Source organism: Leptosomus discolor, chromosome 1 (assembly GCF_034619465.1).
Source record: "Leptosomus discolor isolate bLepDis1 chromosome 1, bLepDis1.hap2, whole genome shotgun sequence".
In the NCBI taxonomy this organism is placed as follows: domain Eukaryota; kingdom Metazoa; phylum Chordata; class Aves; order Leptosomiformes; family Leptosomidae; genus Leptosomus; species Leptosomus discolor.
This window is the reverse complement of record NC_141391.1, coordinates 168927542-168940665: the sequence shown is the minus strand read 5'-3', so window position 1 is coordinate 168940665 and position 13124 is coordinate 168927542. Positions and strand designations below refer to the sequence as shown.

At 43.6% G+C, this 13124-nt stretch overlaps 1 protein-coding gene across 1 annotated transcript; it reads right to left on the bottom strand.

Moving 5' to 3' along the window:
- Positions 1–5069: 5069 nt before the first annotated feature.
- LOC147416379 (uncharacterized) lies at positions 5070–13094 on the bottom strand. The gene is given in 7 exon segments (XM_086461846.1): positions 5070–5126; positions 11824–12144; positions 12146–12181; positions 12183–12224; positions 12226–12354; positions 12357–12451; positions 13043–13094. Coding segments are annotated over 7 exon segments (732 nt in total).
- Between the last annotated feature and the right edge of the window lie 30 nt (positions 13095–13124).

Here is a 13124-nt window from a genome sequence, read left to right as displayed (position 1 = left end):
AGCCAGGAACCTGTCCAGATTGTGTTGCTTTGTCAATGGCATAAAACAGTGCACTAACTATCAAATGCTAACTGGAGCGGTGGGACCGGGAGAGACTGCAGAAGTGGTCAGAGACGTATGAGAGTGCATAAGTATCTCAGTTGTCTGATTCCAAGATTAATTTGGTGCTGGTGTTCATATAATCCTGAAAGCTTAACTGGATCACACTGTGATAATCTTGCCAAAGTTATGCAACTAATCAAATCCAGTCAAAAAAGTGATCGTGTATTCAGTTTTTATTGAACTGTAATTCTTGTGCTTTTCTGCAAGCAAAGGAGTACTGTAAGTAATCGGTTTAAAACATTGTTTTTCAAAGTTCTCTAAAAGCTGACCTTAAGGAGAAACGCCACATCTTTCGTAGGAACCCACTATGTTGCTGATTATACCAGATTGGTATCCCAGAATCTTTAACATGTTAACATCTTCCCAGTAGTGATATATCCATGTTATTACCATTAAGCCTCTTTTGGTTGAGGCTTTAGGACAGTACACTGCAGACTTGCAGTTGCTCAGTTCCAATGTCAAAACATGGATATCAGCAGTTACAGCTGTCTTCTACAGTGTAGAATGTTTTCTTCAGATTGTTTCCCAAAATGTGGGGAAATATGATTTGGGGTTTTTTTGGAGGGGGTTGGTGGGTTTTTTTCCTTTTTTTTTTTTTTTTTTCTTCTTCTAATTCACCATTGTAGCTATCAGACTATTGCTCAATAAAGTAAATCAAATTGCACAACAATCTCCCAATCTTTGTATGTATGGATTTGCTATTATTCAAGAAACAGTGATCTTACGAACCTGTACCATTTCCCAGCTGATACTCAAATAAATGCACATGCATCAGTGAGGATGAATACCCCAGCTTTGCCTTTCTGGTGCTGCTCAAAGGAATAGCTGGATTACATTCAGATTAGTGGCTTAGAGGCTGCCTGGTGAATTCCTGCTGTTAGGTATTAGCACAGGACGTTGCTTTTTCTGTTACAGCTGTCCTCCAAATAAGAAGAAGGGACTAAAAACCTCAGTACCTGTTCCTCAGTCTAAATGTGAAGTATTTGATAGAAGAAATATCCAGGATGAGAGTAATAGGAGAGCAGTAAAGAGAGAAACAAGGACATACACTTATCCTCAGTCAACAATTTCATAGTTTTAACTCTTTCCCTAGCTGACTTTTTAATTAAAGCAAATAGACCTGTGTTTGAACAAGGAGGGTTGTCAAGACTTGCTGTAAACTAGCCCTGCCCAGGCTGAAATAGAAACAAAACACTCATCTTGTTTTCCTTGTGATTTAACTGCTCTGTAGCATTGTCAAGATGCTCTGTCCCTTCTCACAAACTCCGGGGCACTGACCAGTTTATTTTGTTGCATCTAAACTCCCAGTGTTATGTACTCAGTTTTGTCATTAACATGACGTTAACATGTCATTAACAGGCAGAAATGAGTAGCACGGCCGTTGAGACAAGGAAGACACCAAGAACCCGAGGCAGAGGGGATGGTCCCTTGGTATGGCAAATACTTGATGTGGTGTTGTCCCCTCTGTGGAAGAGGTGGCTTTTCTCCCTTCTCCTCCACAGCTTCAATTCTCTCTCCCCAATTTTAATACAAGCTTTATTACAGAAATGGGGGGAGTTTTCTCCTGAAAAACAAAACAAAAGCTTTTGTTATGTAAAATTTTTCCCCATACCCTGCCAAAACGCAGCAGATTGTTGGAAGTTTTTCACATAACATGGTGACCACCCTCCAGTTCCCATCCCAGACAAGCTCTTGTATTCCAGGTACGTGTTGTAATCACACGGTTCTTCTGTGCTTGTCATCTGTCTTGCTAGGATCTGCCACTCTGGAGCTGAGGAGCTTGTCTCGTGAGCGGTGCCCGTGAAAGAACCGTGTTCCTGGGGACACTTTTCATTCTGATGAATCTGTTTCCTTGCAGTTGTTGAGATGAGACAGCTGCTGTACAGAATAACTCCTGCTACAGTAAGAAACACTCTAATCTGCTGCTACGTTAACCTACTACCGGGCATTTTTAGCCAAGGTGATACCTAGCTGTATCACTTGGGGTCTCGGTGGTGAATACATTATACTAAGGTCCTTTAAAATAAGTTCCCTCCAGGCCTGACCCTGGCCTGGGGATTTAGAATCACAAAAAACAGTGCTGGAACAAGCAGACTGAGAAGAGCAGAGCTTTGGGGTGCAATGAGACAGTTGTGTTGTACACAAAAGAAATGATATGTGGCTCGTTGCTGGCAGCCTACTGTTAGCAGTCACAGGCCAGGTGTATCCCGCGGCAGAGCCAAGCTCTGAGGAATGACATGGAGCAGAGGCAGGGCAGCTCGCTGGGCTTTTTGTTAGTAGTTCTCCAAAGCACAATGGCAAACAGCAGGCTGAAGACAAGGAGCGCTACTAAAGGAAAAGGTGGTGATTCTTGTAAATAGTCAAGAGTAGTCACTGTGATGTGGAATCAAGTCACCAAACGTTGAGCCTGCTGGCTTACAGCTCGTATCGTTCGTATCGGGTACTGCGAGGAAAAGTAGGGTCTGTAGCTATGGTGTGCTCGAAGCAGAGAACAATATTTTGAACAGACTGGAGGGGGAACTAGTCCTCTTTGTATGAAAGCATAGTTCTTGTCCTCATTAGGATGCCAGCCCTCGGGTTGATGCATTGCACTAGTAAAACTAAACCACACTATAGCTTGCTGAAAGCTCGGCTTCCTTCTAACGCAGCACACAGGAATGACTTGTTCTGGTACAAAAACATTCAAGGATAGCACATGATTAGATTACAGTCGTGCAAAAATCTTGCACGTAGACCTTGTGAATTTTCAAGCATGATCACATTGTTCAAACATTTTTTTAAAAGTTCCAGTGCTTTTTTTTTTTTTTTTTTTTTTTTTTTTTTTTTTTTTTAACTTTATGGATGTTGTTGTGGCTTATTTGCAGCACTAGCTTTTAAATTGCTGGCCCTTCAGATTCCAAAAATGACTTCTAACTGATACATGTAATCTTGAATTGCTAGTACAGAGTGTTCAGTGAAGCCAATTTCACAGGTCCAATGCCCATGAGTCAACCAGAAATCATGATAAGGACTTTAATCCTCAGCCTTTTTTTTTTCACCCCATGTGTTGGTTTGGTTTTTCATTTTTGAGTCTTCAGGTTTCAGATTTTCCAGCTTATAGCTGGAATGTTAGTTGCTGAAAACCTCTTCATTTTAATTAAAGGAAAGCTGAGAATCCCACAATCCTAAAAGGTGATGCTTGAAAAAAATAATGAAAAATAATTGCAAGATGAATGATGAAAATGGAATTGGTGAACTGTATTTAGATTAGCACTAAACCTAGCAGAAGTGTGAACTATGGCTCCATTTTAGTTGTTTGGACATTTTCCTGCTGCTAGTACTACCACCAGAGACAGAAAATGGTTCAAGCACAAGATGGGTGGGTACAGTGGGAATGCAACAAAGCAGCTGTGCCCATTGCATTAGAAGTAATTTTATTTTAATCTGATCTCATCAGTATTGTCCTAATTATATTTTATGTAACCGCATTCTAGATAAACAATGTATCATTATTAGCAAGAAGGAAAAATTGTTCACTAGAATATGGGGGCAGAGTGGTTTATTTTTATATTTTAAAGAAATCTGGAACTTACTCCTCGCAAAGAACTGTGGAGCTTTAGAATCTGAGACTCTTTTTAAGTCTCATCACCTTAAGAAAATAGAATCTACATACAACAGGAAGGACAGGGTTCTGTAGTTGCATGAATTCCTGTATCTTAGCCACCTCTTGTGTCTTAGCAAAGTGTTCCTGTAGGTAAATTACCTTGTTAAAGATCATAGAAAAACTTTTAATTTACTTACATGCTCTCTTCAAGAGCTTTTTCTTGTATTCCTGATAAAATTCTTATGGATTTTTCCTTTGGCTATAAGCTTAGGATCTAGCAGAAAGTAAGTCAAGTGGTGTCAGGGCTTTGTTCTTCTTAAGCCAAAACACACGATGGAAATGGGAAGAGATACCTTTAGATGTGGATGTCGTGTCTAACAGTCATTTAAAATAAAGTACAATAAAACCTCTGCTGACTTTGCTGTCATTAAAATAAATCTGGGTATCATATTGACCTCTAGAAGAAATAATGGCTTGAGAGATTCTAAAAGTTGTATTACTGATTCTCAATAATTATAGGAAACTTTTCTGTGAAAAGGAGAAATTTTATTTTTTAAAAACTATAGAAATAAAGGAAACTTTTAGTACATAAACCATAAAATTTCCAAGTAGAATAACTAGAAATTACTTGAAATGTCTGAGCTGGTTGGTGCCGTATACACAAAGCAGGGGGGGATGACAAGCTACTTTGGTATCTCAGCCTCGCTCCTGAAAACCACTTCTTTATTAGTGTTAACTTCAGCAGGTCTCAGTATTTTACTAAGCCCTTAGCATGGCCGAAAATGCCTGGAAACAACATTCCACGGACACATAACGTCAGATCGCCAAGGTCTGAGCTCACTTTACAACAACATGGCGCTTTGCCACAGTATTGCTGAAACGGGGGGATTGCTACAATGGGCTGAAGATCAGTCCGAGAAACTGGGGGGCAGAGTTGGTGCTGCCAGGGGCTGCGAAGGGCACGGGTGCTGACCCTCACTGGTCCTTATCCGCCGTCTGAAACACAGGGCACGCTACAAGCTGGGTAAAATAGAGCTGCCAGGAAACTGGATGAGAGGCTATTCTGCTTGCTGAGGAGAGAATTATCTGTCTGGCTTCTGGTGCCTGAGAAGGGACCGAAGGGACAGAAGATGGAAAAGCCAGCAGCTCCTGTGAGAGGTGGCACTTCTCACAAGGTGTATCAAATAACTAACCAGCAGGACTGGTGCGATGCTCAAGGGTGTCTTAGGTGAGCTTAAAGGTCCAAGGGAGTAACTAGCATCAGCACAGTTTGAAAACATGTATATATAAAGTCTGGCTAGATAACTGAATTTCAGGGGAAAAAAAATCAGCTTGTAGCAAAATCGGTCTGTCCTGGTCCCAAGGTTGCCAAGTGGGGGAGGGATTAACTGTGTTTATTGATCAGGTTATCTACAGGTCTCCTCAGTGCCTCTGAGAAAGTCTAGGGAAAAGCAAAAATATCACCATAATTACATGCTTAATCTGCCTGAGACACTGTGGATTTTATTCTACTTAAATCCTATTTAAAAAAAGGATTGCACCTGTGTTTTGTTTTGTTTTGTTTTCTTCCAGAGTCAGAGCCATTAACTCTCCAGGAACTGAAATACCAAAATAATACCGTACCTTTCTATGGTATTAAGGAGGAATAAAATGCAGGAGCAAAAGCTATTTATAGGAATGAGCTGGCACTTAGTAGGAAAAGTTCAAACAGATAACAGCCAGGAAAAGTTTAGTGCTGAGTGCTGCAAAGAATAAAATATATTTTAAAAAAACCAACAAACAAAACCAAAATCAGTGTCCCTGCCTTAATTTTTCTTTTGCTAGCAGACAGGGTTTATGTAAGTAAATCCTTTTGTTTTCAGTCAAATTGACGTTCATAGCTGAGGATTGCAATTCGGTGCACTGTCAGTTAACAGCAAATGCAGAGGTATGTTAAACGTGGGGAAAGATTCAAAGCCCACTGCAAATTCTTCTTTTGACTTTATTGAGGTTACCTGGATCAGGCTTGATAACATGAATGACCTAAGAAACAGTTGTCAGACTGATGGCTGAAAGCTGTTAAACCCCTTTTCAAAACGCTTTGTTACAATTTAACTGCATCTCCTTCGCTTGCAGCCCGGAGATGGGACCTGTTCAGCTGAATCTCCGTACCCACACTCGGGTTGTCTCAGGGGAATCTCCAAATTTGAGAGATTGCTCTGGACACCTGTATTTGTTTATTTTTCTTACCTAGTGTGCTGCTTGACACAGTCTGGAGGGCAGAATAGGTTGTGGATCAACTGCTATTTTTAATGGTATTTTTTTAGCCGGTTCTTTTTCTTTGAGGAAGAGCAATATTAAACAAGACTGAGCCAATATTGGCTGCAATTTACCCATCTGGAAAGCGGGCAGTGGACGTGATATTTTGTAGTTCATCAGCGTGGGGTGAAAAGTCACTTATATTTCCATTAACATTGACTGGAATTTAAGCTGCCATGATGGTGTTATCTTTGACTGGCTCCATTGCAAGGAAGAGAGTAGAAAATAAGTTAGGAAAGTGAGACTCTTGTTTTAGGAAAGTGAGATTCTAGTGGAAGTGGCGTCGCAGCTCCCTCGTGAGCTGAAGCGCTTCAGATGCACGTTGTCTGCAAGGGAAGCTGCCTGCGAGAAGATAAGTGTTTTCTGGAAAATCATCCATTTCTTTTAAGTCCCCTGATGGAGGATGCAGTGCCTACTGCAGGCTGCTTAACCAGCCCACTGTAACCACGCATGCAGACAGGTTTCATTTTGAAAGGGAATAAAACAGAGTAAGTGAATTTTTAATCAAAAGTTATTTTTTGTTTAAGAACGGGACACATGGAAAAAGTATAAGCAGCGGCAAATCCTTTGCTAGGCTATCTGTAAAAACTTTCCATGAATCATTACTAGCTCCTGAGAAGCTTAACCTGAAAGTAAGAACCTTTAAAAATACAGGTACTAAATATGGATTCATCCAGTTCAAAACCTGGGAAAGAAACAGAAGATTACAAACAGAAGTAGTTATCCTCCTCCTGAATAAAACCAACCTTCCAGTCTTTTATCTAAAATGCTAGACCTCCATTTCATAGGCTGTAATTTGCAAACAAAAGAAATTGGTTTTGTGAAAAGGTTTCAGACTTGAATCTCAAATTCCTTTCACTTATTTGTCAATGTTTGATTTTCAGGCTAATTTGTGAATTTTCTTTGTTTGTTCTCACATTATTAAAATGGTTGCTTTACATTTAAAAAATAGTTTCCTAAGTCTGGAATTACTGTTCAGAGGCTTGCGGTATTTCGTCTGTCTCCTCAAAGCATCTTTAAATTAAACTTCAAAACCAGAACTACATTAATTCATATATTTGAAGAAAATGGACTAAAAATTCTGAGAAATACCGAGGCACATTTTGCAAATATTAATTGCAGGTTTTTCATTACAATTCATTGCAGAGATTCTTTTTTTTTTTTCCCCGCAATGAATACAAAAGTTTCACATTTGATGCCTGCTTCTTTTAACTATTCTGCGTTCAACTTTAGTCTAGAGATTATTTGTATCAAAGTAAACAACATTAAGAATGAATTCTTTGCAGTACTGCTAATACATACTTATTTTTATTATTGAAACAAATGTAAATGTATAGACACTACACAGTCACTTCAAACCCCACGGTTTAAGATGTTTTGAAACCTTCTGTGCTATATTTTACCTGCATGCTGGACATGCCTTTTAACAAAACAATACTTTCAAGGAGCTTCATGACCTGTCACCTACATTTTATATTCATTGCTGTCTTTGAACTGCATTTAATTTAAAGCCTTTATTACTTCAATGAATGGGAAGTTATGGAGTATCAGGATAATGTAAGCGGCAGCCAAGGGGCTGATCCCCTTCAGTGATGCACTTCAGTCCTGCCCGTCATCTTTTCTCAGGAGCGGTGAGGAATCATTTTTGGAGAAGCAAATGACACCTGAAGAGTGACGACACCCCCTCCCCTCCCACAGTTCAGTGCCCTCAAACCCTGCTGGCACCCAGAGCAGCGTGCCCAAGCTTGGTCTACAAGTCGGGCCATGTTTCCACACCAAAACCTCCCTTTCCTTGGCACCAGCCTATTTCTCGGTGGCTGGTACAGGATACCTGCACCTAATTGGCGTTAGGGAGGGCCACGCTTGCAAAGGGGAGTGCAGCAGGGACCAGGGTGAGGAGGAAGAGGAGAGGAAGTGAAAGGACTGTTGCCTGGGACGGCAGTGGATGGCAATAGCTTGCAAGACCCTCAGGCCACCGAGTTTGGGCCACCCTGACTTGTATTTTAACAGTGCTTTTGAGATACATGACATTCAGAAATGTTCTCTGCGCTCTTCTTTCCAAAACTGACAGGCAACCATATAATATATGTTTCTTTTTTTTTCATTTCAGAGGTTTTCTGAGAGATTTAACCAATTAGAAGTGTTTTTAATAAACAAATCTAGAGGCTCATATTTCTTTTCTTTTGTCCTTAAAGTTGGAATGCTGTCCTACAGACAATTGAAAACAGCGTAGTCCTAATAGATTAAATCTGCTTGCACTAGTTTTAAAAACACATTTTGGCTCTTGTTATCAGCAGAAACAAATTTGTTTGCAGAAGACAAAGAAAATACATACTTGCTAGGATACAGCTTGACTCTAATTAGCATAAAGGATCCTCTCAAAAGCTTTTTTTTTTAAAAAAAAAATAAATCTCATGATACTTTATACAGAGTTTCTAAAAAGATCTGGAACTTCTAAGTGAGCTTTAAAAAAGTGCATGGTGAATTAAAAAATCTGGCATTCTGACCTGGAATAACCCACATGTAAAGAGAACAGCATTGTCAGAAGAGATGCCACTGAGCTCGGTTCCCACAGATTTGGACGTGCCACCCTGATTTCAGCAATCCTCAAAAGCGTGGCCTGACAACGCCCAGTGATTCCCCAAACCAGAGGGAACAAGGTTTTAAGTCTAAAAGTCTGATGATACTGATGTGCAGGATTGACCATGATGCATTGATCTACAAAGTCTCGGAAACACTCTTTTTAATCTACATAGACAACTTTAAGATTTGAGCAGAGATAGCGGCGAGTTGACCTGAACCCCAACTGGCTCAAATATGTGTGTATGTGTGTGTCCCTAAAACCGGAATAGAACCAAACCATCTCTATGAAGTTTTGTTGAACTCAGACCAGAACCGAACTGGAAGAAATTTAATCAGGGCTGAACGCAAACAGAACCGAACTGAAAAGTTTAAGGCCTTCTGTCCTTGGACTTAAAGTATTCCCTGTGCGCATCTTTATTCTGTGACTGCAGAGTATAATCAACACCTGGGGTGCATCGCTAAGGATGAACCCGAAACGCCAGTAGCACATTTACAGTTTCCACTTCTGCATTTGCAGCACTGGTTATAAACTAGTGGAAGGAAATGCCCGATTTTCCCTTTAATCAGACTTGAACCTCGGCTGTCATCCTCTTCCTTCCTAGGCTTATCTGTTTCCTTTCACCGCTTTCCTTGTTTGCATCTCTGCTTAGACTCTGCGAGCAAAGACGTGACTGAATGCTGGCTGTACGACTGCTACCATTTACTTGAGTCGGAACCGGAGTTGCTCTGTGCATATCCATATGTTTTGCTAACTTTCTAAGATATTCTTGGACAGTATAAAATAAATAATCCTAATTGCCTCATCTGGCAAAAAGATAGAGCAAATGCAAGTGATGTAACTGCTTGTCTTCATTTTCTATTTTAAAATGTAGGCGCATTATCTGCAATTAAATGCAGCTGTCAGGATTACAATGATGTGATATTTTAAGTCTCCAAGTCTGGTCACTCTAATTCCAGATATAATACAGTTCCGTAGCTCGTGACTGAAAAAAAAAATAAAAGCTGGCAATCAGAAATACAAGACACTGAGAAAGGAAACTTTCAGTAGCTGTACAGCGCTGTGCTGAGGAATGACCACATAGATGGTCTGTGGCGTTCTCTGCTCCCTGGTGCCGGTTTGTGCTGTTTACAAATGTATTTTCTCACAACTGGTATTGAAAACTATCCACGACGTGAAAATTTAAAACCACCTCAGCTGTACTTTGGCTACAACTTCTTGTCTTGGAGTTACCAATGATGGCTGTGTGGTTCCCAGTGTTGTCAAGGTCATAGTAAATATGTTAACGCATCACTCTGAAACAACCCATAGGAGAACATAAATATTCTACATCTGTGTTCCTAGGAGACTAACATGTCTGCCCAAGACAAAAAATATTTACTTTGGTTTAACAGATGTATTGGAACAAGGTATTATTTATCAATTATTTAAAAGCAAGTTAAACGCCTTGTATCAAATTTATTGTCTGGAAATAATCCTAGATAAAAGTGCAATGTCAATTAAACCAAAATATTGCTTTAAAATTTCCAAATAAGTGGCATATCTGCAGAAGATGGCTGCATGACAAATGTATATTTTTTTTAACACTTCCTAAATCCAGCATGCAAACTTTGCCTTTAAGACTGTGATTTACATTCTGCGTCCACATAAATTCTCAAATTTGCTGTCAGCCGCAGGAAAATCAAAGGAAAATGATCTAAGCTCTCCGAGCGTGACTAAGTGTGTATCTTTATGCAAAATCTTGTTGTTAAGTACCACGTTAAGCAAATGCAGCATGTGAGCTCCACCAATAACACTTTCAGTTATATTTTTCCACAGCAAGTATTTCCTAGGTACAATATCTAGGAAAGGCATGTGAAGGTTTCCATAACTAACTTCCAAATACCCTTAAATCTCCCAAATACCCTTAAATCTATGTGATTCGTCTAAACTGACTGTACAAATGGGATTCACACGGTGGCAACATTTCTAGCAGCAGCTGCAGCAACCACCTTTCCTGGTTTTCCAGAGGGTAGGCATCAGCAAGCCGAGCAGACCACAGCCAGCTCGCTGTGGTTGCCTGTAGCTCCAAGGTAGCGCGTTCCAGCTCCACAGGATCTTTTTTTTTTTTTTTTTTTCCGCCTTTCATCGCTATTGCAGTCTCAACGCGAAAGAAAAGGGCTGACACTGCTCAAGCCCATCTGACACCTGACACCTACGTCAAGATGGAAAAAAGTTCTTCGATGATCCGTGATAGGAAACGACACCGCCTCATTTTTATAGCTCTATGAATCAAGGTTTTCTCTCTTCTACTGTACTTTGGTTTCAAATATTTGTACAAAATTATGTGAAAGAGATGCTTTTGTGTCCAATAATAGATGAATAAAATTACAAGAATGTGCATAGCACTGCAGTAGACGCAGGCTGGATCTTACTTTACTGAATGGTTTTCATCTATGAAAGTTGCTTCATTCTTAGCCTGTTCAGATGAAAGTAATGCAGCTAAATACATATAGTATTCAATATAATATCGCTGTGTGTTTGATACGATGACACCAGCACCTGGGCGAAGTTTGGCTTGGCATGTACTTCCAAATAGGAACCAGTATCCCTAGAGAGTAATGAGATCAGCTGTTTCTAATGCCGCGAAAACCCCATTTTTGTAATTTCTAATTTGATTTTAGAGAAAACTCCTCCACTCGCTAAAAAAATAAACCCCACCACCCAGAGGCTGAGAGCGCAGCAGGTCCTCCAAACTCCTGGAAAGGAGCCTCCTCCGCGGAGGCCCCCCGCCCCCCGCCCGGCAGCAGCACCGGCGGGGAGCCGGCGGCGGGGCCCGGTTGGGGCCGGGCAGCGGCCGCTCTCCTCAGGCTCACCCGAGCCGGCGGGGGCCGCCTGCGCGCCGGGCGACACCCCTCGCTGGGCTCCGTCCCTTGCCGCACGCCAGCTCGCCAAGCTCGCCGCAGCCCGGCGCTCCGGCCAGTCCCGTCGTGGACGGGGGCTCCGCGCTACCAGCACCCCCCCTCCAAAAAAAAAAAAACCAAAAACAAACCACCCACTACAGTCCCGCAGCAGAGCCCCCGCCGCACGCGTCCGTCCCCCCCCCCCCCCCCCCCGAAGCCCACCTTCCCGCCCGGGAGGAGGGTGGGACGCGGCCCTGCGTCCGGACCGCCCTACCCCGCTGCCCACAGCTGACATGGCGGCTGCGGCACACACCCCCCCCACCCCCCCCCGTCGTCCGTCTCGTGTCCCCCCCCCCCCGCCCCGTCCTCAGCGGGGCCGGCAGCGGCGGCCTTCCCTCGGCCGGCCCGCAGCAGGGCGGCGGCGGCGGCTTCCGGCGAAGCCCTCTTGCCTTCAACAAAGATGGTGCTCCCCGCGCAGGCTCCGCGGGCGACGGGGCGCCCTGTGTAGTTCCCCACTTCCCTCTTGTAAGTACGCGGCGAGGGCGGAGGGGGCTCTCCCCTCATAGCGCTCGCCGCCCCGACCGCTCGCTCGCCCGCGCCGCGGTGCGGTGCCGGCGGCCCCGCCCGGTTCGGCCTGGCTCCCCCCCGCCCGCTGTCCCGGGCGCCGCCGTGGGGGAAGCGGGAGTAAAGGCGTCAGCCCGAGCGGTGCCGAGGGGCCCTTCGGCGGCGGCCCACAGCGCTGCGGGGCCGGGGCGGGGGCCGGGCTTCCGCGGGGCGGGCCGGGCCGGGGCGGCGGGGGCCGCGGGCCGGCGGCAGCGCCCGCCTCCGCTGCGGCAGCCGTGCCCGGAGGGAGGGCGGCGGGGAGGGAGGCCGGGGTGCTGCTGCCGGGCGGGCTGGAGCCGCGGCGGGAGGCTCGGGTGCCCGCTGGTCGGGAAGCCGGCCCCCGACTGCCGCGGGAGCGGCGGCTTCCAGACCTCGGTTACAGGGGAGAAGTTAACAGCAAAACTTGTTTTTGGGGGGGAGATGTTTAACCTGTAGGCGTGCTGTGAGCAGCCAGAATCACTCGTGGGTTAGGCGGGGTGGACCTTACTCGTAGCTAAGCAGGCACACGGGAACGCATTCAGAGTCATAAGCAGCCTAAATGCAGTTGGTGTTTGTGGAGGCGCCAGAGTGTTTCTAGCCAAGAACTAAGTGAATGTTCTTTTTAGGATCAGAAGGGGTCTTTTTAGGGTCAAGGCTTTGAAAAGTTTCATCCCCATTCATGGACAGATTCTGTGTCAGATCCAGAAAAATGCAAACCTGCCCGTGTCGTTGTGCTGCTAAGTCAAGGACTGTGCTCATTCAGCAGGACGTGGGGATATATTTCTTAAAATTTGGCTCTGCAATGGAAAAGATGCATTTTTAGAAGTATCTGGGGAAGGTTTGAGCTGTGTCATCCTTTGGGTAAACAGATGTCTCATCTTTTTACTTCCCTCTAGCACCAGCATTACTAGAGAAAATTTATTTTAGAGTTTGCTTTGGATCCCTAGATACAGGCTGTGATTAAAATTGGTTTAAATTAATTGCACTAAACTCCATCCCTATGCTGTCATGTACCAAAATCCTGATACATTTCCATATCTGGCTCCTTAGTTCCTGACTCAGACATTTCCTTCTCACAAGAAACACACACAAATAA